This window comes from Mobula hypostoma, chromosome 25, assembly GCF_963921235.1.
Source record: "Mobula hypostoma chromosome 25, sMobHyp1.1, whole genome shotgun sequence".
Taxonomy (NCBI): Eukaryota; Metazoa; Chordata; class Chondrichthyes; order Myliobatiformes; family Myliobatidae; genus Mobula; species Mobula hypostoma.
The window spans coordinates 11,146,922-11,174,758 of NC_086121.1; the positions used below are offsets into that span (position 1 = coordinate 11,146,922).

The 27,837-nt window shown below is 42.2% G+C and overlaps 1 protein-coding gene across 1 annotated transcript; it reads left to right on the plus strand.

Annotated features, from left to right (window-relative positions):
* Window positions 1–26,581, plus strand: LOC134337925 (tumor necrosis factor receptor superfamily member 5-like). The gene is made up of 9 exons (XM_063033316.1): window positions 1–21; window positions 1,235–1,267; window positions 9,125–9,227; window positions 16,561–16,686; window positions 18,615–18,758; window positions 21,546–21,639; window positions 21,846–22,006; window positions 23,565–23,590; window positions 26,552–26,581. Exons 1-9 carry the CDS (start codon window positions 1–3, stop codon window positions 26,579–26,581), a joined length of 738 nt encoding a protein of 245 aa, XP_062889386.1.
* Window positions 26,582–27,837: the final 1,256 nt, after the last annotated feature.

Sequence of the window (27,837 nt, forward strand, 5' to 3'; positions counted from 1 at the left end):
ATGAAGATCACAGCTCACTTTTTTCAGGTTTATGATTTCTTCCATGTATTTCAGAAGACTTTGTTTAACTAGTATAATTGTTTTATGAGTTGGTAGTGTGAGTGTGGAATGAGCTGCCAGCACAAGAGGCGGATGCAGGGTCAATTTAAACGTTTGGATAGGTACATGGATGGAGGGGTATGGAGGACTATGGTCTCGGTACAGGTCGATGGGATTAGGCAAATTAATGGTTCGGCACATGCTAGAAGGGCCAAAGGGCCTGTCTCTGTTCTGTAGTGTTCTATGACTTTGATTATCACAGTATGTGTTTAATGAAATAAATCTATTTGTTAATGATGGTTCATGTCCTGTTAGTTTCACTTTGATAGTAGTTAGATTTGTATCTCATTTCTGATTGAAGCTTTGTCCAACTTTTTCAATCACAGACATTTGTTTAGCTTTCTAGCAACTTCAATCTTAACAATATCAAAATTAATTCACAATGAGGCCAACACTGGCCACAAAGGAACAGTTGGCACTGTGGCACTGAGGATAGTGCAGTTATCTCCCATTTCTAGTGGCCCTGGTTCCAATCGGACCACCACTCTAGTCTGTGTGCAGTTTGCATGTTCTGTCTGCGATCTAATTTCCCCCTCGGTGCTCCTGTTTTCTCCCAAAGACATGATAGTTGTTAGGTTAATCAGCCATTGAAAGTTATTCCTGGTGTAGATGGCTGGGGAGAAGTGGAGTGATAAAAAGGGGCTTTATAGGTGGTAGTGTAAAATTTCGGGGGAAGTGTTTGGGGGAGTAGGATTGATGGTTTGTGGGCATACCAGGCAGAGCCAGCATTGACTGCCCACCTAAAAGTCCTAGAGGAAGTGATGAAACGAGATTGTTTGACTAATTAAAACATAATTCTGGAATTACTGCTCATCTGTGGAAAGAGAAATAGTTAATGTTTCAGGCCAGTGTAAACATCAGAACACAGTAAACTTTCTTCATATACTGAAATAGGTAAAATTATGCATTAGCAATGGACATTATATTTAATATTTTAAAAATGAATCATCAGTGTCTGAGGAATCTAGGATAAGCAAAATTATAATTCAATGGCTGAGGCTTCAGAAGAGTTGGAGAACTAGAAGGACTATTAATCTAGTGTTTCATCATTCAATTCCCTAGCAAATGTGACATAGCAAATGTATGTCAGTTCTGAAGATTCCTCAGAGAATATATATTTACATTTATTCTTTTGTTTTCAGGTACTAAAGCTGAAGAGTTCAAAATGGTAAGAATACAATATACTCAATCATCATTGCCCTGTAGGGGAAACTAACATTTCAGATAATTGAGCAAAATTGGGGTGCACGGTAGTATAGTGCTGAGCACAATGCTTTACAAGGTATGAGAACAAGTCAAGTCAAATTTATTTATATAGCACATTTAAAAACAACCCACGTTGACCAAGGTGCTGTACAGATCAGAGCAGATAGCTAAAATCATGAATACCAAGAAACATAGACATAACCACAAGGCAAGCAGCTTATAGGCACAAAAGAAACAACACAAAGGCCTAGGCACGTCAATAATCAGCCACGTCAGGAGGATTCAAACACTAGTGAATAAAAGTAAGTTTTGAGCCTGGATTTAAAAGAGTCGATGGAGGGGGCAGATCTGATAGGGAGGGGAATGCTGTTCCACAGTCTAGGGGCTACAGTAGCAAGGGTGCAGTTACCCCTGAGCTTAAGTTTAGATCACGGGACAGCCAGGAGCTCCAAGTTAGCCGAACTGAGGGACCTGGAAGTAGAATAAGGGGTTAGAAGGTCTGTGATATAAAGGGGGGCAGCCCATTTAGGGCTTTATAAACAAACAGGAGAATCTTAAAATCAATTCTGAACTGTACTGGCAGCCAGTGGAGGGAGGCCAGGATAGGAGTAATATGGTCCCTCTTCCGGGCGCCTGTCAGGAGCCTGGCTGCAGCATTCTGGACCAGTTACAGACGGGGCAGGAACGACTGACTAATCCCAGTATACAGGGAATTGGAGTAGTCCAAGTAGGAGAATATAAGGGTGTGGATGACTTTCTCGAGATCTTTGAAAGAGAAACTGCTTGATTTTGGCAATAGTACGAAGCTGGAAAAAACTGGCTTTTACTACTGCAATAACTTGCTTGTCAAACTTCAAGGTGGAATCAAATATCACACCAAGGGATTTAACATGGGGATTGACAAGGGTGGACAAGTTACCAAGATTGTTGGCAATCACCTTGATGGAGTCGGCGGGGCGGGGGGGGAGGGGGGAGGAATAGGACAACTTCAGACTTGCCCTCATTTAGCTGTAAGAAATTTTGTGCCATCCAGCACTTTATGTCCTCAAGGCAGTTCATGAGTCTGGCTAGATTTGACTGGTCGTTTGGTTTCGGGGGAGATAAAGCTGTGTGTCGTCAGCATAACAGTGGAAAGAAATGTCGTATTTTTGAATGATTTGGCTGACGGGAAGCATATATATAGAGAAAAGAAACCAGCAAATTTCCCTCACAGTTCCAGCAACCCAGGTTCAATTTCTGCTGCTGCTTGTAAGGAGTTTGTATGTTCTCTCTGTGACTGTGTGGGTTTCCTCCAGGTGCTCTGGTTTCCTCCTACAGTCCTAAGAAGCACTGATTGGTAGGTTAATTAGTCATTATAAATTGTCCCATGATTAAGCAAGGATTAAATTGGAGGTTGTTGGGTGGTAGTCTCAAAGGGCTGGAAGGGTCCCGCTGTATCTCAATAAATAAAAGAAGTAATAAATAAAATGGCAGTTGCTCTCAATTTTATACTGTGCTAGTGTTAATAATGGTTTCCTTTTAAATGAATGGACTAAATTTGTCAATAACTAAATTTGTCAGGGACAAAACTGCCCAGCAATGGTCTTACTTCCTGTCAATTTATAATGTAAGACTACTGTTGCTCCTCCAAATCCACAAGCATGGGGGAAGTGTTAGTGAAGGAGCTGCAGCCTGGAAATTCCATTGTGCTGTGCCGAGTGCTGTGAGATTGTTGTTATCATGTAACTCATTTGTTCAGGGATAGTGTGGCTGCAGAAAAGGAGGAAGTCATGGAGGGATTGTCTACTGAGTCAGTGTGGGTGGAAGTCAGAAACAGGAAGGGGGCAATAACTCTACTGGAGTCTTTTTTATAGACCCCCCAATAATAACAGAGACATCAAGGAGCAGATAGGGAGGTAGATTCTGGAATGGTGCAATAGTAATAGAGTTGTTGTGATGGGTGATTTTTAACTTTTGTAATATTGACTGGCATCTCCTTAGAGCAAGGGGTTTGGATGGGGTGAACTTTGCTAGGTGTGTTCAGGAAGGCTTCCTGATGCAATAAGTAGATAAGCCAACTAGAGGAGAGGCTATACTTGATCTGGTATTGGGAAATGAACCTAGTCAGGTGTCAAACCTCTTGGTGGAAGAGCATTTTGGAGGTAGTGATCACAACTCTATCTCTTTTACCACAGCACTCGAGAAGGATAGGAGCAGACAATTTAGGAAAATGTTTAATTGGGGTAGAGGGAAATATAATGCTATTAGATAGAAACTTGGGAGCATTAATTGGGAGCAGATGTTCTCAGGGAAATGCACGGCAGAAAGGTAAATGATCAGGGAACATTTGCCTGGTGTTCTGCATAGGTATGTTCCATTGAGGCAGGGAGAGGATGTTAGTGTAAAGGAACCATGGTGTACAAAGGATGTAGAAAATCTAGTTAAGAAGAAAAGAAAAGCTTACGAAAGTTTCAAAAAACTAGGTACCGCTAGAGCTCCAGAAAATTACAAGGTTGCCAGGGAGGAACTTAAGAAAGAAATTTGGAGAGTAGAACTGGCCATGAGAAGGCATTGGTGAGCAGGATTAAGGTAAACCCCAAGGCATTCTGCAAGTATGTGAAGAACAAGAGGATGAGCCATCTGAGAATAAGACCAATCAGGTTCAATAGTGGATAGTGGGAAAAGGACCTTGGCAATTGTGGGAATGACCTACAGCATTCTGAAATGCTTGAGCATATAGACATTAAGAAAGAGGATGTGCTGGAGATTTTGAAAGGTATTAAGTTAGATAAGTTGCCAGGTCCAGATGAAATGTACCCCAGTCTACTATGGGAAGCAAGAAGGAGATTGCTGAGCCTCTGGCAATGATCTTTGTATCATCAATAGGGATGGGAGAAGTGCCAGAGGATTAGAGGGTTGCAAATGTTGTTCCCTTGTTCAAGAAAGGGAGTAGAGATAACCCAGGAAATTATAGACTAGTGAGTCTTACTTCAGTAGTGGGAAAGTTGTTGGAGAAGATCCTGAGAGACAGAATTTATGAGCATTTGGAGGGACATAATCTGTTTAGGGATAGTCAGCATGGCTTTGTCAAGGGCAGGTCATGCCTTATGGTCTTGATTGAATTATTTGAGGATGTTTCAAAACACTTTGATGAAGGTAGAGCAGTGGATGTAGTGTATATGGATTTCAGTAAGGCATTTGATAAGGTTCCCCATGAAAGGCTCATTCAGAAAGTAAGGAAGTATGGGATCAAAGGAGACCTTGCTTTGTGGATTCAGAATTGGCTTGCCTATAGAGGGCAAAGGGTGGTTGTAGATGGTTTGTATTCTGCATGGAAGCTGGTGACCAGTGGAGTTCCACAGTGATCTGTTCTGGGACCCCTCCTCTTCGTGATTTTTATAAATGACCTGGATGAAGAAGTAGAAAGTATTTCTAGGAAGAGGTACAGTTGACGTGTCAGGCCAAGACCCTTCGTCAGGACTAACTGAAGGAAGAGTTAGTAAGAGATTTGAAAGTGGGAGGGGGAGGGTGAGATCCAAAATGATAGGAGAAGACAGGAGGGGGAGGGATGGAGCCAAGAGCTGGACAGGTGATTGGCAAAGGGGATATGAGAGGGTCATGGGACAGGAGGTCCGAGGAGAAAGACAAGGGGGGGAGGGAACCAGAGGATGGGCAAGGAGTATAGTCAGAGGGACAGAGGGAGAAAAAGGAGAGTGAGAGAAAGAATGTGTGTATAAAAACAAATAACGGATGGGGTATGAGGGGGAGGTGGGGCATTAGTGGAAGTTAGAGAAGTCAATGTTCATGCCATCAGGTTGGAGGCTACCCAGATGGAATATAAGGTGTTGTTCCTCCAACCTAAGTGTGGCTTCATCTTTACAGTAGAGGAGGCCGTGGATAGACATATCAGAATGGGAATGGGATATGGAATTAAAATGTGTGGCCACTGGCAGATCCTGCTTTCTCTGGCGGACAGAGCATAGATGTTCAGCAAAGCGGTCTCCCAGTCTGCGTCAGGTCTTGCCAATATATAGAAGGCCACATCGGGAGCACCGGATGCAGTATATCACCCTAGCCGACTCACAGGTGAAGTGTCGCCTCACCTGGAAGGACTGTCTGGGGCCCTGAATGGTGGCAAGGGAGGAAGTGTAAGAGCATGTGTAGCACAAGACCATGGATTTGTGCCTTGGAAGGTTTCCAGGGCACAGGCCTGGGCAAGGTTGTATGGAAGACCAGCAGTTGCCCATGCTGCAAGTCTCCCCTCTCCACGCCACCGATGTTGTCCAAGGGAAGGGCATTAGGACCCATACAGCTTGGCACTGGTGTCGTCGCAGAGCAATGTATGGTTTTGCTCAAGGGCACACACGCTGCCTCAGCCAAGGCTCGAACTAGTGACCTTCAAATCATTAGATGAACGCCTTAACCACGCGCCACGAAGAACTCATAAAGCAAACATAATAAATTCCTCAATTCTCAGTTGAACTTGAGATAAGCACAATGATTTCACCTTCAACTGAAATGAGACAATTTCTATCCTTGCTCTTGATGCTTGTTAAAGAAGAAAAGCTTGCTCACATATGTAAGAAGTTGAAAACTGCAGCAAAATGTTCATTGCTTTCCTATGAATGGCAGGATACTTTTCTTTCACAGAAATCCAAAACGTCTCTAGGTGCAGGTCAGTAAGTCTCACCATGAGTGCATGATTAGACTGCAGCTCATAAAGTCCTTCCTCTTCTCTTAAAGTCCAGTTCTCAGGCTGAGCAGAAAATTCACAGAAAGGGCCCCTCATTCAGTTATACACTTGTTTTGAAAGGGAGGGAAATTACTGTTCAATTTTGTTCTGCAGTTCTTCCAGGTGGTTTTCAATAAGACTCAAGATTTTCTGATATCCTTCCTCACTCTCAAGCCCAAGCAGCTGTGGAAACATTTCAAGATTTCCTTTTGCAACATGATTTTTCCAAAGATTCAGTTCCTTTTTAAATCTAAAAATCTTGACATCAGAACGTTTTCTCCAGGGCCTTGCAGAGACCTGTTCAACTGGATCATATGATGAAAAATGTTTGTTAAGTAGGCTAGTTTCTGCAGCCATTCTTCATCTTCAAAGCACTTAGCAAAATCTAGCCTACTATTTTCTTGAAAGTATTCCTGCAATTCAGTTTTCAGCTCAAACACCCTGTTGAGAACTCTTCCTCTGCTTAACAACTGGATTTCTGTGTGTAGCAGGAGGTTGGTGTGCTTCTTGTCCAGGTTTTCACAGTTTTTTAAACATTCTTGAGTGAATGAGTCTTAAAGCTACTAAATAACTTTTTCAAAAGTTTTAATCTGTTTGTTTTGAGATTCCAATAGTTGTTCAAAATAATCAGCACTTTTACGTGTCATATGGCTGTGATTTGTAGTTAAGAGTCTTTTCAATTTTGCTGGAGCTATTGATACATTTGTAAGTTGTTTACCACAGACTGGGCACCATGGAATAGGACAACTTGAACCACCAGTCCATGTAAAACCCATTGATAAGTAGCTTTCATTGTAAGGACCACCGTTTTTTTGTGCCCACTGTTGCGCTGTTGCTGTCTAAGTTGCATGCCATCTTGGTCAATGTCTCCCATCCACTACATAATGTACTGGGTGGGCACAGGAGTACATTCAGCCAGAGACTCATTCCACCGAGATGCAACACAGAGCGTCATAGGAAGTCATTCCTGCCTGTGGCCATCAAACTTTACAACTCCTCCCTTGGAGGGTCAGACACCCCAAGCCGATAGGCTGGTCCTGGACTTATTTCATAATTTACTGGCATAATTTACATATTACTATTTAACTATTTATGGTTCTATTACTATTTATTATTTATGGTGCAACTGTAATGAAAACCAATTTTCCCCGGGATCAATAAAGTATGACTATGACTAGAGCATGAAATGACTCTGAAGATTGTAATTCTTCATCATTAACCCTATCAGAATTACATGTAAGCCTAGGCCTAGAATCCTCCTCTTCCATCTCACACCTCCTCTTCAAAAATCGCCATAGTGGACTATCTTTAGAATGAATATTTGCCTCCAATTTTCTTCTACACTGTTATTTTGTTTGCTCCCATATGTCAGTTGGCGGCACGTAAGGGGAAGTTGTGGGAGGTAATCGGGAGGGAGAGGCTGATGTCAAAGCCCAAGTTGGGTGAGTCCATTCAATGTTTGGAAAACCCATTTCAGCTCCTCAACAGCCTACTGTCTTCCCCTCCATGCAATACAATGCTCACCCATTATCAACAGCTTCCTTATCTTGTGTCAAAAACTGAGAATAGACTCAACCAAATAAACTCGGTCCAACTGTGCACTGCCATACTGGGTTGAGATTGCTAATGGGGCTGCTCGGTCACTGCCCCCCACTGCGAGTGCTAGCATTGCAAGTTGCACGAAGTTCAAAAAAAGCAATGTTTATTTTTTTTTAAATCACGTTCTCTCATAGAACCCCGGTTGAGAAACCCTGCCCTAACATGTAGAAGAATGAGACGAGATTTGATAGCGATATACAAAATTATGAGGGGTATAGATAGGGTAAATGGATGCAGGCTTTTTCTACTGAGGTTTGGTGAGACTAGAACTCGAGGTCATGGGTTAAGAGTGAAAGGTGAAATGTTTAAGGGGAGTATGAGGGGGAATTTCTTCACTCAGAGGATGGTGAGGCGGGTGTGGAATGAGTTGCTAGTGGAAATGATGGATGTGGGTTTGATTTCAACACGAGAAATTTGGATAAGTACATGGATGGGAAGGATATGTACGGTGTAGGTTGATAGGACAAGCCAGATTAATATTTTGGCATGGACTAGATGGGCTGAGAGACCAGTTTCTGTGCTGTAGTGTTCTATGACTCTATGACTGCTGGCAATGGAAACACTGCCCTGCTCAGATACCACATTGGTAGGTGTTGGAAGTCTATGCTACTTGAACACCACTGAATCCAAAAGATATTTTAAAACATAACAAAGTTATTTTACAAAATCATCATGAAATACTGTGGATTCTGGTTAATTGGAATTCATCAGGACCAGTACATTTTGGGTCAATTAAGTGGCTGCCCCAATTTCATGGTTTCATGGAAAAGATAAAAAGGTATAACAAAAGACAAACTACTGCTTAACAGAGTAACAAATTATCTGTGAAATACAAGACAAATTAGAGCACTATTAATATTACTATAGTACTGGAAAACTGTATTAGTTCCAAGTTAACAGTAATATCCTCCAGTGCCTGACTGGCCTTTTTTATGAGACCGAGTTGCTAGCTGGACACTCAACTCCGGATGGATGGAAAACGTGCGAGGAGCCGGCTAGATTTGAACCTGGGACCGTGCGCTCCAAAGTTCAGTGCTGATGCCACTATACCACTGGCTGAATCCTAATAGCTATTGGCAGAGGAACTCATCCAGTGTACACAGCTCTTTTGACTGGCTATAAATAAACAAAATCAGCACTGACACCTAGAGTTGATAATGGACTGCCTTCATACAATGCTAATGGTAATTGCAACATCCAAATCTTAATATTCATTGTAACATTCAAGATGATTGTTGATACCTTCAAATCCGTAATTCCTAACTTGTTGAAATAGTGCAATCGTTATCAGCACTAGGTCAGCAGGTCAGGCAGAGAATTATGGAAAGGAATAAACAATCAATGTTTTGGGCAGAGGTGTTTCATCAGGACTGGATAGGAAGGGAGAAGAAGCCAGAATAAGAAGGTGGTGGAGGGGAAGGAGTAAAAGCTGGCAGGTGAGAGTCAAGTAATCCACAGTGTTAGTTTGTTTAGTTTTAATAATCCATGCATGTATTTTTTTAATTACAGATTTTTTTCCTTCTATTACTGGTTTCTCAAATTCCAGTGACAACAGCTTGTTATCCAGAGGAGTATGATTATGGTGGTATCTGTTGTTCATTGTGTTCTCCAGGTAAGTGATGGCCAGTATTTTATACAGTCATCATCTCAATGCAAACAAATCAATTTCTTTAACTTTCTAAAGTTCCGCAGATAGAATTTCATTAAAGCATATGCCATGAATGAGCCTCATTTCATTAGTAGCTGTCTTTCTACTTTCTGATTTAGTGTAAGTTTTTGTTTAATATTTCTATAAACCAATTAGGTTTCTCATATGTTGCCAATTCTTAGTGGGTTTAATGGTTATATTTTGATTTTATGTCAATAGTAGTTAATTATTTACTTTATATTAAAGTTCAAAGTGAATTTTATTATCAAAGTACATATATGTCACCATATACAGCCCTGAGATTCATTGTCTTGTGGACATAATCAGTAAATCTATGGGATTTACAAGAATATGAGATAATGAGATAAAGAATCCTTAAAGTGAGATCACTAGTTGTAGGAACCTTTCAATGATGGGGCAAGTGAGTGTAGTTATCCCCTTTTTTTTTCAAGAGCCTGATGGTTGAGGGGTAGTAACTGTTCTTGAACTTGGTGGTGCAAGTCCTGAGGTTCTCGTAGCTTCTTCCTGATGGCAGCAGCGAGGAGAGAACTTGGCTGGTGGGAATATCTGATAGTGGATGCTGGTTTCCTACGACAGTGTTTTATGTGGATGTGCTTAATGGTTGGGAGGGCTTTACCAGTGATGTACCGGGCTGAATCCACTACCTTTTATAGGATTAGTGTTTACTGTATTTATTTAATTATAGTTACTTTTCCCAAGCAGTAAGACTGGTCAAGACTTCCACCCACTAACTCCTCATTCATCTTATGTACAACCTAGTGTCATTTTATGGACATACCATCAATCTATATACAGTAGATAAGCTATCTTATGTATTTATATTTATGGTGTTTTATTATTATTCTGTTCTTTATCTTTTTTGTTTTTTGTGCTGCATCGGATCTGAAGTAATAATTATTTTGTTCTCCTTACACTAGTGTACAGGAAGTGACATTAAACAATCTTGAATCTTGAATATAAATGTCTTTGTAGCCACCCCCTGGCCACCCTCAGGGTCGCTCGGCTCGCTGTCGTCTAGGGAAACAGCCTCGGCCCCGCCAAACTGGATAATTCGTTTGTGTGGATGCTGTGTGAGGTACCCCACCCCGCCCAAATAACAGACAATGCACCAGATGCAATTAAATGATTTACAGTTTATAGATATTACTGGAACTATATAATTAAAAGAGAATAAAATATAAAAGGAAAATAAAAGGCGCCACACTTATCAAAGTTCAATCTCTTCGTGCACAAAACCGTTGGAGCTCAAGGACCTTCTTCTTCACCCTGCGACCCCTCGGACCACCTCGACCGGCCGCCTGGGACCAACAACGGTGGTCGACCAGACGCTCCACACGAGTCCGTCTCTGTCTCCTCGCCGAACGTCCCGCTCGGGGTCCGACCCCGTTAGCGGACTCACAGCACCTCGTCCATCTTTTGTCTCGCTCTCCCGCCTTCTGCCCCAAAACCCCATGCATACAGTATCTTCAATTACGCCAAAACCATAACAACTATCCCAATTGGTTAATAGCACCCTCTTATCAGACTCTAAAGCAAAAACAAACAGTTAGCGCAAACTTTCTCAATGTTTAACACAACAAAGCCGCATTCCCCAGATTAACATAACAAAGATGCCATTTTAATTAGACTCCGCAGTAACATAAAAATCGAAACCCCCTTACACCTTTCTTTGGCATCTATCTATGAATTTGCAACATTTTACCAAATGTACTTTGGAGTATTCATTTTCAGATTTATTGTGTCTGATCAAACAGTGGAAGTTGTGCTCTGGAAGTTTCACATTTTGATGCCTCTAACATTTTTCAAGATTGTACAGACATTTCAGTGGAAGCTGGTCTGTTATAGTTCCTCCTACAATGCAGGGGTGAGCAGAACAAAATAAACTGCTCTTCAACCCATCAGTGTGAAGAGTCCTCAATGAGCAGCATCAGTGATTAAACCAGATATATCTGACAATGTACAAAGGCATCACCATTAACGTAATGCTTGATGCTTCTTGCATATTTTCATGCTTTCTGAATCAGGTCTGTGTTCTCTATAAAGTTCAATAGTTCTTTTTAGTTGCCAGCACAACAGAAGTACAACAGGACTCCTAGTTGTGTGTGCTACAAAATAACCTCTCAATTAACATCAATAATACTGAAGAAGATTGGCTTTAGAAAGGGGGAAGAAGGGTGAACATGTGCCAGTCGACATAGGCAGTGGAGAAATCAGCAATTTTAAATTCCTGGACATTAACATAGAAACATAGAAAATAGGTGCAGGAGTAGGCCATTCGGCCCTTCGAGCCTGCACCGCCATTTATTATGATCATGGCTGATCATCCAACTCAGAACCCTGCACCAGCCTTCCCTCCATACCCCCTGATCCCCGTAGCCACCAGGGCCATACCTAACTCCCTCTTAAATATAGCCAATGAACTGGCCTCAACTGTTTCCTGTGGCAGAGAATTCCACAGATTCACCACTCTCTGTGTGAAGAAGTTTTTCCTAATCTCAGTCCTAAAAGGCTTCCCCTTTATCCTCAAACTGTGACCCCTCGTTCTGGACTTCCCCAACATCGGGAACAATCTTCCTGCATCTAGCCTGTCCAATCCCTTTAGGATTTTATACGTTTCAATCAGATCCCCCCTCAATCTTCTAAATTCCAACGAGTACAAGCCTAGTTCATCCAGTCTTTCTTCATATGAAAGTCCTGCCATCCCAGGAATCAATCTGGTGAACCTTCTTTGTACTCCCTCTATGGCAAGGATGTCTTTCCTCAGATTAGGGGACCAAAACTGCACACAATACTCCAGGTGTGGTCTCACCAAGGCCTTGTACAACTGCAGTAGTACCTCCCTGCTCCTGTACTCGAATCCTCTCGCTATAAATGCCAGCATACCATTCGCCTTTTTCACTGCCTGCTGTACCTGCATGCCCACTTTCAATGACTGGTGTATAATGACACCCAGGTCTCGTTGCACCTCCCCTTTTCCTAATCGGCCACCATTCAGATAATAATCTGTTTTCCTATTTTTGCCACCAAAGTGGATAACTTCACATTTATCCACATTAAATTGCATCTGCCATGAATTTGCCCACTCACCCAACCTATCCAAGTCACCCTGCATCCTCTTAGCATCCTCCTCACAGCTAACACTGCCGCCCAGCTTGGTGTCATCCGCAAACTTGGAGATGCTGCATTTAATTCCCTCATCCAAGTCATTAATATATATTGTAAACAACTGGGGTCCCAGCACTGAGCCTTGCGGTACCCCACTAGTCACTGCCTGCCATTCTGAAAAGGTCCCGTTTATTCCCACTCTTTGCTTCCTGCCTGCTAACCAATTCTCTATCCACATCAATACCTTACCCCCAATACCGTGTGCTTTAAGTTTGCACACTAATCTCCTGTGTGGGACCTTGTCAAAAGCCTTTTGAAAATCCAAATATACCACATCCACTGGTTCTCCCCTATCCACTCTACTAGTTACATCCTCAAAAAATTCTATGAGATTCGTCAGACATGATTTTCCTTTCACAAATCCATGCTGACTTTGTCCAATGATTTCACCGCTTTCCAAATGTGCTGATCACATCTTTGATAACTGACTCCAGCAGTTTCCCCACCACCGACGTTAGGCTAACCGGTCTATAATTCCCCAGTTTCTCTCTCCCTCCTTTTTTAAAAAGTGGGGTTACATTAGCCACCCTCCAATCCTCAGGAACTGGTCCAGAATCTAACGAGTTTTGAAAAATTATCACTAATGCATCAACTATTTCTTGGGCTACTTCCTTAAGCACTCTGGGATGCAGACCATCTGGCCCTGGGGATTTATCTGCCTTTAATCCCTTCAATTTACCTAACACCACTTCCCTACTAACATGTATTTCGCTCAGTTCCTCCATCTCACTGGACCCTCTGTCCCCTACTATTTCTGGAAGATTATTGGATTCAACACACACAAAGCGCTGGATGTACTCAGAAGGTCAGACAGCAGCTATGGAAAAATGTAAACAGTCGACAATTTGGGTCGAGACACTTCGTCAGGACTGGAAAGGAAGGGGGAAGATGCCCGAGTAAAAGGTGGGGGAGAGGGGAAGGAGGACTAGCCAGAAGGTGATGAGTGAAGCCAGGTGGATGGGAAAAGGTCAAGGGTAGGAGAAGAAAGAATCTAGTAGGAGAGGAGAGTGGACAATAGGAGAAAGGGAAAGAGGAAGGGACCTAGGGGAAAGTAATAGACAGGTGAGAAGAAGTGAGAAGTCAGAGTGGGGAGTAGATGACGATGGGGGGGGTGCTGGGTGTTGTGGAATTTGTCCACTGGAAGGAGAAATCAATATTCATGCTACCAGGTTGGAGGGTACCCAGACAGAACATAAGTTTTTGCTCCTCCACCCTGAGGGCGGCCTCATCTTGCACAAGGAGAGGTCATGGGTCAACATGTTAGAACAAGAATGGGAATCGGAGTTAAAACATTTGGCCACTGGGAAGTCCCCCTGCTGGTGGATAGTATGGAGGTGCTTGACGAAGCAAAAACGTATTGGATGACCTGTCCTGGCCAGCATGTAGATGCAATCACAAGGGAGGCACACCAGCATCTTCACTATCACAGAGGGTCCAGCAGGTTTGGCATATCACTGAACATTTGAACAACTTCTGCAGGTGTATCCTGATCGGTTACATCATGGTCTAGTTTGGCAATTTAAATGTGCAGGGACATTATAAACTGCAGAGAGTCCTGGATTCTGCCCTATATTTCATTGGCACATTTTTCTTCACCAGGAGAGTCAAGATCTATCATCGAAGCTATCTTTTTATAGTTGGACATGTGTTCAGAAGCCTGAAGTCCCACACCACCAGGTTCAAGAACAGCTACTTTCCTTCAGTCATTTGCTTCTTGAACCAACCTGCACAACCACACCACTACCTCAGAATAGCAAAAACTGTAATCATGTTGTGGTACAATGGACTATTTTAGTTCTAGTTATGTTATTACTTGTATAACTTTGTATAATTTATGTTTAATTTGAGTTTTTCTCATGAATTGTGCCTGTATATGCATGAACTTACTTTTGCATATGACAATTTGTCATATGATATAATTTTTTTCTTGGCTCTCTGCAGAAAAGTGTTTGAAAAAGAAGACCACAATCTTAGCACAAATTTCATGGTCTATAGGGTAGCAATCATTCCTGGGCCTCTGTACCTCCCTCTGCAATTGGATCCTCGACTTCCTAACCGGAAGACCACAGTCTGTGCGGATTGGTGATAACATATCCTCCTCACTGACGATCAACACTAGTGCACCTCAGGGGTGTGTGCTTAGCCCACTGCTCTACTCTCTATATACACATGACTGTGTGGCTAGGCATAGCTCAAATACAATCTATAAATTTACTGACGATATAACCTTTGTTGGTAGAATCTCAGGTGGTGATGAGAGGGCGTATAGGAGTGAGATATGCCATCTAATGGAGTGGTGCCGCAGCAACAACCTGGCATGAAAGAGCTGATTGTGGACTTCAGGAAGGGTAAGACAAAGGAACACATACCAATCCTCATAGAGGGATCAGAAGTGGAGAGAGTGAGCAGCTTCAAGTTTCTGGACATCAAGATCTTTGAGGACCTAACCTGGTCCCAACATATCAATGTAGTTATAAAGAAGGCAAGACAGCGGCTATACTTTATTAGGAGTTTGAAGAGATTTGGCATGTCAACAAATACACTGAAAAACTTCTATAGATGTACCATGGAGAGCATTCTGACAGGCTGTATCACTGCCTGGTATGGAGGGGATACTGCACAGGACCGAAAGAAGCTACAGAGGGTTGTAAATTTAGTCAGCTCCATCTTGGATACTAGCCTACAAAGTACCCAGGACATCTTCAGGGAGTGGTGTCTCAGAAAGGCAGCATCTATTATTAAGGACCTCCAGTACCCAGGGCATGCCCTTTTCTCACTGTTACCATCAGGTAGGAGGTACAGAAGCCTGAAGGCACACGCTCAGCGATTCAGGAACAGCTTCTTCCCCTCTGCCATCCGATTCCTAAATGGACATTGAACCCATGAACACGACCTCACTTTTTTTTTAATATACAGTATTTCTGTTTTTGCATGTTTGTTTAATCTATTTAATATAAGTATACTGTAATTGATTTACTTATTTATTATTATTATTTTATTTATTTATTATTTTTATATCTCTTCTATATGATGTATTACATTGATCTGCTGCTGCTAAGTTAACAAATTTCACGTCACATGCCGGTGATAATAAACCTGATTCTGATTCCCTGCCTTTCTGTGGTTGGACTATCTGTAGCCAGCTTACCAAAGCACAGGAAATTCCTCCACAGAATTCCCTGAATCAACATCAGTCAACACCAGTGTCCTTCCCCAGGCCAAAACTCTGAACATTAGTCAATTGGTTCTAATAGACGGTCATGTAATTTTCAGGCCCAAATGCCTGACTCCTGAAATAAATTGTTCTGAGCTCTTTCACAGTTAAGAACTACTAGTGGACAGACAAAAAGATTCAAAGATTTTGTCAAAACCTCTTTGAATAATTGTAAAGTCTCTAACTAGTGGGAATGCCTGATGTAATGGTCTGGGGTTGATAACAGTCTGCACTATTGTTCCTTTTACCAAAATGCATTATCGTACATTTCCCAGCACTCTTTTCCATCTGTCACTTGTTTGCCCATCTTCCAATTTGTCTAAGCCCTGCTGCAATCACATTGCTTCTTCAACACTACCTACCCCTTCACCTATCTTCGTATTATCCACAAAGTTTTCCACAAAGCCATCAATTCCACCATCTAAATCATTGACAAACAATGTGAAAAACAGCAGTCCCAATACTGACAATGAGATGGCTTCGAGGGATTGAAGTCTGTGCATTGGTAGAAGACAAAAGACCAGTGCAAATTGGTAGAATGAGCACACTGCCTCTCAAATTATGACCTACCTGCTCAGTCACACGCATCCTGCCCAGCTTGTAATAGAGTCTGTGAGGCCCACATTAGTTTATCAATTGTCACAGACCAGGAGTGGGTAACCAAATGATCCACTACATTGAGGGACTGCAAATGAGAAAAAAATTTAGTTTCCCTATGCCTCCCCCTAAAAAAATCATGACTTTCTTGAAATGCTGCTATTCCTTTTTTTAAAGAAAAAAGATCTCAAGTGATTTTTTTTTGCAGCAAACTACATTCTAACTGGCTTCCTGATAGCAGAACAAGCATTGTAATTCCATGTCTGCCTTTTCCAATGCACATATTTTGTTTTCTTGCAGGCAGCATTGTAAGCCGACACTGCAGCTTAATGAGGGGTACATCGTGTATTCCATGTGCAGCTGGAGAGTATATAGAATATCCAAATAGCCTGGAAAATTGTTTTAAGTGTAAAGAGTGTGATCACGGTATGTATTATAATACAGACCGTAAGTATCCTGATTTGATCAAGCCATCATGATCAGGTTTTCTATAAATGTGTTTACTCTTTCTAATCTTATACATGCCATATTTACAAAGTATTATTACTGCTTCTTATTGCTGATATAGAAATCCGTGATTCTGTATCAACACACACAAAATGCTGGAGGAACTCAGCAAGTTAGGCAGCATCCGTGGAAATGAATAAATATTCAGGCCGAGATCGTTCTTCAGTACTGAAAAGGAAGGGAGGCAGACACCAGAACAAAAAGGTGCGGGGAGGGGAAGGAGGCTAGCTGGAAGGCGATAGGTGAAGCCGGGTGGGTGAGAAAAGTAAAGGGCTGGAGAAAAAGGAATCTGATAGGAGAGGAGAGTGGATCATAGGAGTAAGAAAAGGAAGAGGGGGGAGTGAGAAGAGGTAAAAGGCCAGAATGAGGAACAGAAGAAGGGGGGGGGGAATACCAGAAGGAGAAATTGATATTCATGCCATCAGGCTGGAGGCTACCCAGATGGAATAAAAAGTATTGCTCCTCCAACCCGACGATGGCCTCATCTTGGCACAAGAGGAGGCCATGGACTGACATGTTGGAAAGGGAGTGGGAATGGGATCTAAAATGTTTGGCTACTGGTAAGTTCCGCTTTTGTCAGATGGAGCGGAGATGCTCAACTATGATCCTGTAACTGTACTGATAGTGAAATTATGAACTGGGATTCACGCTAAACTTCACAACATACATCTGAGATAATGAACCTGATTCTGATTCAAGTGTATTGTGGGACTTTCTGCCATCAAAATAAAGTTTCAAGACCTAGCTGTAATGTGCTTCAGCATCAGTGAAAAGGTGATCTATATTTCAATTGTTTTAAAACAGCTGTGAGAACCCCATCACTTTGTGAAAGTTACGCAACAGTGAAAAACTCTGTTTGCAAAGTTCACAGGTCAGTCAGTGTTGTTGATTTTCTTGTATAGATGAGCTTAACTCATTACCACATCTCAGCCTGTCTCTATTTACCCAGCAGGCCTGATCCCTGAAACCAATTCTTAAAAAGACATATCATGTAGTGCAGGGTGAGCATTACAGCTAACTGAATGGATCAAATGTAATTGACCCCAAAACATTAATTCTTTCTATTTTCACAGATCAGCTAATAACTGAATATTTACAGGAATTCAGTGTTTATTTTTCAGTTTTCAGTCATATGTCCAAGTTTGCTGCAGATACAAAGGAGTCAGTATGAGTTGTGAGGAGGATACAGAGAGGCTTTAGGGGATACAGACAGGTTAAATGAATGGCCGATGGTAAAGTGGGAAAAAGTGCTGTCATCCACTTTGATTGGGAAAAAAGGAACATGGAGAATTTTTTTTAAGTGATAGACTGACAAGTGCTGAGAGAGTCTTGGTGAGACTGTACCTCGGATGTTGAGTACTGATCTGGTCTTAGAATGGTGGATATACTGCTGATAGGAGGACAACAATGACTCCCGGGATAAGGATTGTCCAATGAGGAAAGAGTAAACAGATTTGGATTTATTCTGTAGAATTTAGAAGATGATTGAGAGAGATATCTCACTGAAATAGCAAAATTCTACAGGGCCTGACAGAGTAGAAGCGGGGTCAGCATTTCCACTTGGATCTTGTGGTCACAATATCAGAGTGAGGGCACGGCAACTCTGGCACAGTAGCTATTCATGTTCAAGAACAAGAGTGATAGATTTTTGGATTTTGATGGAATTGAGGGATGTGGGGTTAGTGTAACAAAAGGATGCCGAAGGGAAAAAATTGAATGGCAGAGTGGGCACAAGAGGTTGAGCATTCAATTACTGCTTCAATTTCATATGCTCTTTTGTCCAAGTTAAAGTAGAAAGGAGTTTGTATTAATTCAGTGTTAACCTCATAAGTGCTTTCTATTTACAGAGCTGGGATTTCAATTTAAAAAAGCATGCACTGACACTCACAATGCAGTATGTGAGCCCAGGGGCGGGTATTATTGCACTCAGAACTGTCTGATGGCAGTAAAGCACAGAGCATGCCCACCTGGTCAAGGAGTTAAAGAGAAAGGTAGGTAACAAGCAGAAGCAGAAAAAGCATTGTTGTTGTGGTGTTGTCATGACAGCGTTTTAAAATATCTCCATTTACCCCGTCCACACTACAATGCGCAACAATTGTTTTCAAATTTACACACTCTGGAGAGTGCTTTAGAAAAGCTCCATTTTTGGGGGATGAAAACGTCACTTCAATGTGGACGGAGGGTCAAAACGAAGAGAAAAAGCTTCGTTTTCAAAATTATCTGGCGTAGTGTGGACGTAGCCTTAGAATGGCATTTAGATTTGTTTTTTTAGAAAACTAATTCATCCTGTTACCCATTTTCACCCATTATTGAGTAGTCTTTACTTTGAGTTATTATTGTTCATTTGCTGCTTGGCTGTCTGCACTTCTGAACACACTAAGTCTGAAATTCCTCTAACCCTTGATCTGCTCCAGTTCTCCGTTAATAAAGCAAATATTTTGATATGCCTTTGTAGCATCTTCCTCACACTGTTATTCCAAAGCTTGAGCAGTTTATTCAGCTGTCACAAAGCCCTTGCTGTGCTGAGAGGCCTAGGCGAGGATGGTAAGGACTCAAGTGCGGGAGTACCTGAGACTAGAATCGAGACACAATGAGATGAGATCAGGGTTCTTGCCTAGATGCTAGACGAGAACCTGATGAGACGGAAATCCTCAATGCCATCGCAGACTGAACCAAAGTTGAGCTGACGATTGAGCACCAAACCAGAGTTCAGGTGCTGTTTAAGTATCCAAATCTTGGCACCAAAACATAGCCGGTAGTTAGTGGAGCAGGTGAGAATCTTTAAAGGAACTGCTCCAGCTATCCATACTCCTGATAATTGGAGTGTCTAAACCCCAGAGCTGGTGCATCACATGCATGCCATAGACCTCACACTACCCCCATTATTTTCCTTGCTTGCACTCCCCAGTAGCTGAAAATGTTTGTTGTATAGTGATGCCACCCAGCCGGTGCCCCTCAGCTATGTGGAGTACTTCGCCATGTATTCAACGTGAGCCTGAGGCTCCGTAGGGTTCCTGTATTGTGGAAGACGTCCTGCCTCGTCCCTGTGCCGAAGACGCCGTGCCCCAGCGGCCTCAATGACTACAGACCGGTGGCATTGACCTCCCACATCATAAAGACCCTGGAGAGACTTGTTCTGGAGCTGCTCCGGCCTATGGTCAGGCCACACTTAGATCCCCTCCAGTTTGCCTACCAGCCCCGACTAGGAGTTGAGGATGCCATCATCTTCCTGCTGAACCGTGTCTACGCCCACCTGGACAAGCCAGCAAGCACTGTGAGGGTCATGTTTTTTGACTTCTCCAGTGCGTTCAACACCATCTGCCCTGCTCTGCTGGGGGAGAAGCTGACAGTGATGCAGGTGGATGCTTCCCTGGTATCATGGATTCTTGATTACCTGACTGGCAGACCACAGTACATGTGCTTGCAACACTGTGTGTCCGACAGAGTGATCAGCAGCACTGGGGCTCTACAGGGAACTGTCTTGTCTCCCTTTCTCTTTACCATTTACACCTCGGACTTCAACTACTGCACAGAGTCTTGTCACCTTCAGAAGTTTTCGGATGACTCTGCCATAGTTGGATGCATCAGCAAGGGAGATGAGGCTGAGTACAGGGCTACGGTAGGAAACTTTGTCACATGGTGTGAGCAGAATTATCTGCAACTTAATGTGAAAAAGCCTAAGGAGCTGGTGGTAGACCTGAGGAGAGCTAAGGTACCGGTGACCCCTGTTTCCATCCAGGGGGTCAGTGTGGACATGGTGGAGGATTACAAATACCCGGGGATACGAATTGACAATAAACTGGACTGGTCAAAGGACACTGAGGCTGTCTACAAGAAGGGCCAGAGCCGTCTCTATTTCCTGAGGAGACTGATGTCCTCTAACATCTACCGGACGATGCTGAGGATGTTCTACGAGTCTGTGGTGGCCAGTGCTATCATGTTTGCTGTTGTGTGCTGGGGCAGCAGGCTGAGGGTGGCAGACACCAACAGAATCAACGAACTCATTTGTAAGGCCAGTGATGTTGTGGGGATGGAACTGGACTCTCTCACGGTGGTGTCTGAAAAGAGGATGCTGTCTAAGTTGCATGCCATCTTGGTCAATGTCTCCCATCCACTACATAATGTACTGGGTGGGCACAGGAGTACATTCAGCCAGAGACTCATTCCACCGAGATGCAGCACAGAGCGTCATAGGAACTCATTCCTGCCTGTGGCCATCGAACTTTACAACTCCTCCCTTGGAGGGTCAGACACCCTGAGCCAATAGGCTGGTCCTGGACTTATTTCATAATTTACTGGCATAAATTACATATTACTATTTAACTATTTATTACTATTTCTATTACTAGTTATTATTTATGGAGCAACTGTAATGAAAACCAATTTCCCCCGGGATTAATAAGGTATGACTATGACTATGACTATAATAGGTGCTAGTAACTATTGAAGCCATATGAAGGCATTAATTAATGAAAGCTAGAAGTCAAAACATGTTCAGGTAATCTTGCACCTAAACACCGTGAGGACTATTCAGTGAAGTCTTTGCTGAGTTTGACACCTTTAGTTACAGGTTCTGCAAATGACAGCTCAATAAATACTTAAAGTTGTAGTACCAAAACTACAACTTCATTTTATTCAATGTTAGACATTGTTGTAAAGCAAATAAAATTAACCATTTTTAACTGGAGTGCGTGAATGGTAAGAAATGCTTTCTAACACCAGTTTTACAGGCTCTCTCCTGGTTACTTGGCATAGTCATATATTCTTTTATTTTTCAGGAACAAATTTAAAAGATACAGTGTGTGGGAAATGTCCTATTGGGACTTTTTCAAGCATTAGTTCATCAACTGAAAAGTGTAAGAACTGGACAGTGTAAGTACTTTAAACTCCATGGTCAGAAAGGACATAAGGATCTTTGTCAAAGCTCCAACAATTTCCTCTCTTGTTTGCCTCAATAACATAGGATAAATCCCACTGGGATCTGGGTACTTATCCACTTGTAACAGATTTTTCATAATCAAACTTGGCGCAACTATTGCAGGTGCTTGTACAGATTTTTTTTTCTGTGTCATCCCCAGATGTGAAACGCTTAACCTTAAACAGGTTAAGCCAGGGAGTGCTAAAGCTGATGTGAAGTGTGAAGGAAAGAACACCCAGACAGTTATAGCTTCTGTTGTCGGTGTTAGTCTGGGTCTCATTGCGATTCTGGCACTATTTTTGCTCTGCAAATATAAATCACGTATGTAATTAATTTACTCTGCACATCTTCCAATATTTTCTACAACCAAAGTTTCTTAACCAGATTGAAAGTAATCTTCAGATTTTACAATGGAATTTACAATTGCCAGTATTTTTGCCTTCTATTAAGCTCTATTAAGCTCACACTTCTATTAAGCTCTTCGGAAAATCATTCCCAGTAAATTCTTTGGGATAACATTTCTGCTGTAATTAAGTGGCCTTTACTTCAGGTGCCTCTGGAGAAAGTGGCCTCCAACTTTTAAAGGAGCGGGATGAGATGGAAATGGTGCACACAAGCCCCACACCAGGGAGAACATGGAGGGAGTCCATGTAGGTGAACCCAGCCAGTCTTAACACCAGAGTGTCATTGACAAAGAAGTTCTCAGATTTTCCCTGATGGCCCGATAGGTGCACTTTCTAGAGTCTGGATAAATGCTGGAATTTGGCTGAAGATGCCACATCAGGAAAACTAAGGAAGCAGACTCTGGCAGGTAGGAGGCAGTCAGACAGGTACAGGTGCAGACATGGTTTGGAAGAATCATGATTTGCAGATACACCTAAATATAAAGGAGAACGTAGGATCTGAGGAGTGCAGGTGAAATAGCTGATCAGGGCACACATATGATGGTTGGGGAAATGAAGATACATATGGTGACAGGAGTTTCTGATAGGATTGACCCCAATGAATGTGTTGGGTTGAGTTCCCTGATCTTGGCAATTCATTTGCAAATGTTTCATCACCATATCAGGAAACAATATCAGTTTGCTGTTAACGCGCAGTATGGTGATGGAACGTTTGCATTTGAATTGCCAAGATTGGAGAACAACTTAACCCAACCATCAACCACCCAAGCTACACATTTTCTGAATTATTTCCACAAAATGCATGTGTGATTTGGGATTGATGGCTACAGGTGAACCTAGGGGTCAGTGCTGCTGTTCTGATCGGGAGTGGAGAGTGGCAGTGTGTAAATACTTCAGAGTTATAGAAGTGCTTGAGAGAGGAAACTGCAATTTCAATTGGCAGTTATGGTAGATGGGTGGAATTCGAGCAACAACCCTGGTTTGAATTCCTCAGAAATTCCTGCAGATCTTGGCAGAAGATTTCTTTATCACCTTGCGTAATTGTAGATTTGAATGACTGCTGTATCTAACCCTTATCATTGGCCATTCAGGCCTGTTAGGCCCAATTGTTAGGCCCAAATCTGGTGTTTCCTCAGATTTCAGACATAGCAAACCTTTTGGATATCCCTCAGTGGTTTTGCGTATCCCAATATTAATGTTATCTGAACACTGTTTTTCCATCGGACTGTGGCGAGATTTTTCATCAAACTGAAATTAGCGAAAAATAATTGTGGTGGGAAAACTCCGGCTTCAAGCTGCTGAGGTCCTGAGTAAGACAACCTCCCACACACCGTTCTTACTAGATTGAAACTGGGACATTATTTGTTTTTAAAATGCTCATGATTTTGTCTCAAAATATGGCAGAGTAAATTACAACAACGGAAAATGACTTTCAGAATACTTGTATAAGCCTACCTAATTTTTGTTTTTGATAGATTGCAGGGACAGACAACAGAATGCTGTAAGTACATTCTTTATAAGTCATGCGTGTTGATTGTATTTTCTGCAGAATTAAGGTTGAAGACATAATGCAACCAGATTGCAGATTAATTGAAATACTGTAGTGTTTTCACTTGTTATTTTAGCTTGAAATGATTCATAAATACACTGGTTCCAAAGTACCTGATAAGTGCTCTAAGTGCTGGATCACTTAAGTACTTAAGTGAAGTGGTTGATGCGTTACAGTGTTCAGTGATTGTATTTTGTTGCAATTGTAATTTTTGTGTTTATCAGCCTACATGCCTTATGTGCTTAATCTGATCCATGGAAAAGCAATGTATTATCACCTCTTACCTCTTCTCACCTGCCTATCACCTCCCCTGTGTCCCCTCCTTCTTCCCTTTCTCCAATGGCCCACTCTCCTCTTCGATCAGATTGCTTCATCTCCAGTCCTTTATCTTTCACACCCACCTGACTTCACCTAGCACCTTCTAGCTGGTCCTGTTTCCCCTGCCCCTCCCCCACCTTTTTATTCCCTTGTTTTACCCCTTCTTTTCCAGTCCTGAAGAAAGGTCACAATCCCATTCTTCTGCCTTCTCCTCGTTACCTTTGATGTCCTTATTGATCAAAAACCTATCAACCTCTTCTTTAAATATACCTAATTACTTTGCCTCCACAGCAGCCTGTGGTAATGAATTCCACAGATTCACCACCCTCTGGCTAAAGACATTCATCCTCATCTCTGTTCTAAGGGGACATCCTTCAGTACTGAGGCTGTGCCCTCTGTTCTTAGACTCCCACACATCAGAAACATCCTGTTCATGTCCACTCTATCTAGACCTCGCAATATTCAACAGGGTCCAAAAAGAAACCCTCCCCCATTCTACATTGTAAATGCTCCACATACAATAACCTTTTCGTTCCCAGGAACCTCCTGTGGAACCTCTCCAACATTAGCACATCATTGCTTAGATATGGGGCTTAATCTGCCCAATTGGTCAGTCTCCAAGTGCAGTCTGACCTATGTCTCATAAAGCCTCAGTATTACATTCTTTTATGTTCTAATCCTCTCAAAATGAATGCTATCATTGCATTTGCTTCTTTTCCACCAACTCAACTGGCGTGTTAGCTTTTAGAGAATCCAACATGGGAACTCCCAAATCCCTTTGCATCTCCGATTTCTGTATTTTTTCACATTGAGAAAATAGTCTTGGCTTTTGTTCCTTCTACCAAAGAACATGACTGTGCACTTCCCTACACTTTAGAGTGTGCCAAAATTCAGCATTGTTGGTGTGCCTAAGGATCTACAAAGTGGAGATGATATTTAATCTAGTACATTGAAGGCTGAGGTCACATCAGCATTTGTATACAAGTTGCACCTCAGTGTAACATGGGGAAAAAAGCGATGGTATTTAAGCAGTAAAGAACATTACAAGAGTGGATTCCAGTGCTGATCTTGAGGAAAGCGAATGAGAAACTATTTGAGGTGATACAATGTCGATGCTGTGGGAAGAAGCACAATTCAAGTTTATTGTCATTCAACCGTGCTCATTTCAAATTGAAGTTTATTGTGATTCAACCATGTTAAACAAAACAACAATCTTCTGGGACCAAAGTGCACAGTACATATCTCACATACAGCACATAAAATAAGACTAACACAATAATATTAACAGTTACTAAGAATATTCTGTAGATGTACAAGTTGACACAAAGAGAATATGTGACATATGGTTAAATATACAACAGTATAAAGCTACAGGCGCTGTCAAAAAATATACACTACTGGGTGGTAGCAGGGTGTTCAGAAGTCTCACAGCCTGGGGGAAGAAGCTGTTGCTCAGCCTAACAGTGCTTGTTGTTATACTGTGGTACCTTCTGCCTAATGGTATGAGGTCAAAGAGATTGTGGGACAGAAGGGAGGGGTACTTGACAATAGCAAGGACTCTGCCAATGCAACACTTCTAGTATACAATATGTATACAGATCTGGTATACACTTCAGGTGAAATGCAGGGGCAGGGGGATCGGTGGGGAACCAGCACTGCACGGTATGGATGGCTGTACCAGGACTGATAAGGAAGAGTACAGATGATGAAGGTGCAGGGCTGCCTTCAGATAAAGTGTCGTCGAAGTGTCGATATTGACCAGTAGAAGTTGTTGTTTTGAACTGAATTCCAAAATATAGAGTACTGTTCAAAAGTCTTAGGCACATGTATATAGCTAGGGTGCCCAAGACTTTTGCACAGTGCTGTAGTAATTTTATGTATTGTGCTGTACTGCTGCTGCTAAAAAAAACACAAATTTCATGACATGTGAGTGATGATAAACTTGATTCTGATATGGGTCTCTATTGTGGACAGTGTGGGAAGTGGGCAGGGAGAGGGGAATCATGGTTGGGAAAAGAGGAAGGGAGAGGTGTCTTGGGACTGGATGTGTCTGCATCTGTGCCATACCCTGTCCTGGGATTCCTTCTCTGCCACCTGTCCCACACCCCTCCTGCAGCACTCCAACCTCGCCATTCCCAACATCCTTTGCTCCCATCCGATTTACAAACTTGCTCTGTGCTCCACATTGATAAATACAGAACTGTGTAAATGTTTTAGGCACTCTTACTATATATATGTGCCTAAGACTTTTACACAGGACAGTAAATGATGAAAATAGGGAATGTAGCCTTGTGACAACATTCGGTATCTAATGTGAAGATGAAGAGTGTCACAGATGATGATTGGAGAAGAATGTAGAAGTTATTTTACTGTCGGGTGTTTAAGGAGGATGTGAATGTACTTTTGGAACCATAGTAAATATTGCATTAGTCCAGACAGATTTAACAATGTCCATGAGGGAATATTTCTCAAACATAGTTTAGCTGATGAAGAAAGCTTACCGTTCAATAGAGAAGGAAGATTCAGCGAAGCATTTCTTCATCATAGTGTGAGTCAATACAGAACATCATAGGAAAAACACTTTGTTTGCCACAGAGTCTGCAAAATGAGTATATCAGGAGATGACCAGGTGTTTGGACAATTTAAACACCAGCCCAGGTAGACTGAAAAGGCAGGGTGTTGGGACCGGAGGCAAGGGTTGGGTTGATTCTGCTCGCTCTCTCACGATATTTGCTCTTCTCAGTGGTGCTGAGGCTGTGAGACTGCTCTGGTTACTCTGGGCTTTGTGTCTGCGAGCTTCGCGGTGATTTACCCTGCTGTGTGATGAACTGACGCTGAGGCTGTGGGTCTGCTTGGACTGTTCCAGGCTCCATATTTATGGACTCAATTCCGTTTTGAATGCTGTTGCTTGCTTTTATTGTTTGCACGATTTGTTTTTCTCTCTCTGCCCATTGGGTGTTGGTCTTTCTTTTAAATTGGATTCTTTTGGGTTGCTTGTTTTGTGGCTGCCTGTAAGCAGAGGAATCTCAAGGTTGTATAATTTATACATTCTTTGATAATAAATGTACTTTGAACTTTGGACTTTGAACAGTGACACATTGTTACTTCCAAAGTTACAGGCTTAATAATTTGTTTATTTGTGCAGGTTTACAGCAGTAATGGATCACTTCCAGTTGTAGTTAACGTCAGGTATCCATCAGAGTAAATGTGCCTCTCAGAAATGAATTGCAGTCGTGGTGTAAACAGGGCAAGGTAAGTATACTCAGATAACCTCTCAGATAATTCACACAGCAAATTTAATATTTGTCTGCCATCTGTATCTACACTTAGTGGCTGCTTTATTAGGTACACTTGTACACCTCACTTTAATGCAAATATCTAATCAACCAATCATGTGGCAGCAACGCAATGCATAAAGAAATGCAGACATGGTCAAAAGAATCAGTTGTTTATCAGACTGGAGAAGAAATGTGATCTACTGTAAGTGACTTTAACCGTGGAGTGATTGTTGGTGCCAGATGGGGTGATTTGAGTATTTCAGAAACTGCTGATCTCCTGGGGTTTTCATGCACAACTGTCTCTAGAGTTTCCAGAGAACAGTGTGAAAAAAAAACCTTCCAGTAAGTGGCAGTTATGTGGGCAAAAATGCCTTAATAATGAGAGAGGTTCGAGCAGAATGGCTAGATTAGTTTAAGCTACTGTGTGGCTATTTACAGCTCCAAAACCAAGTACAAGTTTGTTGATGACACCACTGTTGTAGGCCATGTCAAAGGTGGTGATGAATCAGCATATAGGAGGGAGATTGACAATTTGGCTGAGTGGTGTAATAAAAACAGCTTCTCACTCAATGTCAGTAAGACGAAGGAACTGATTGTAGACTT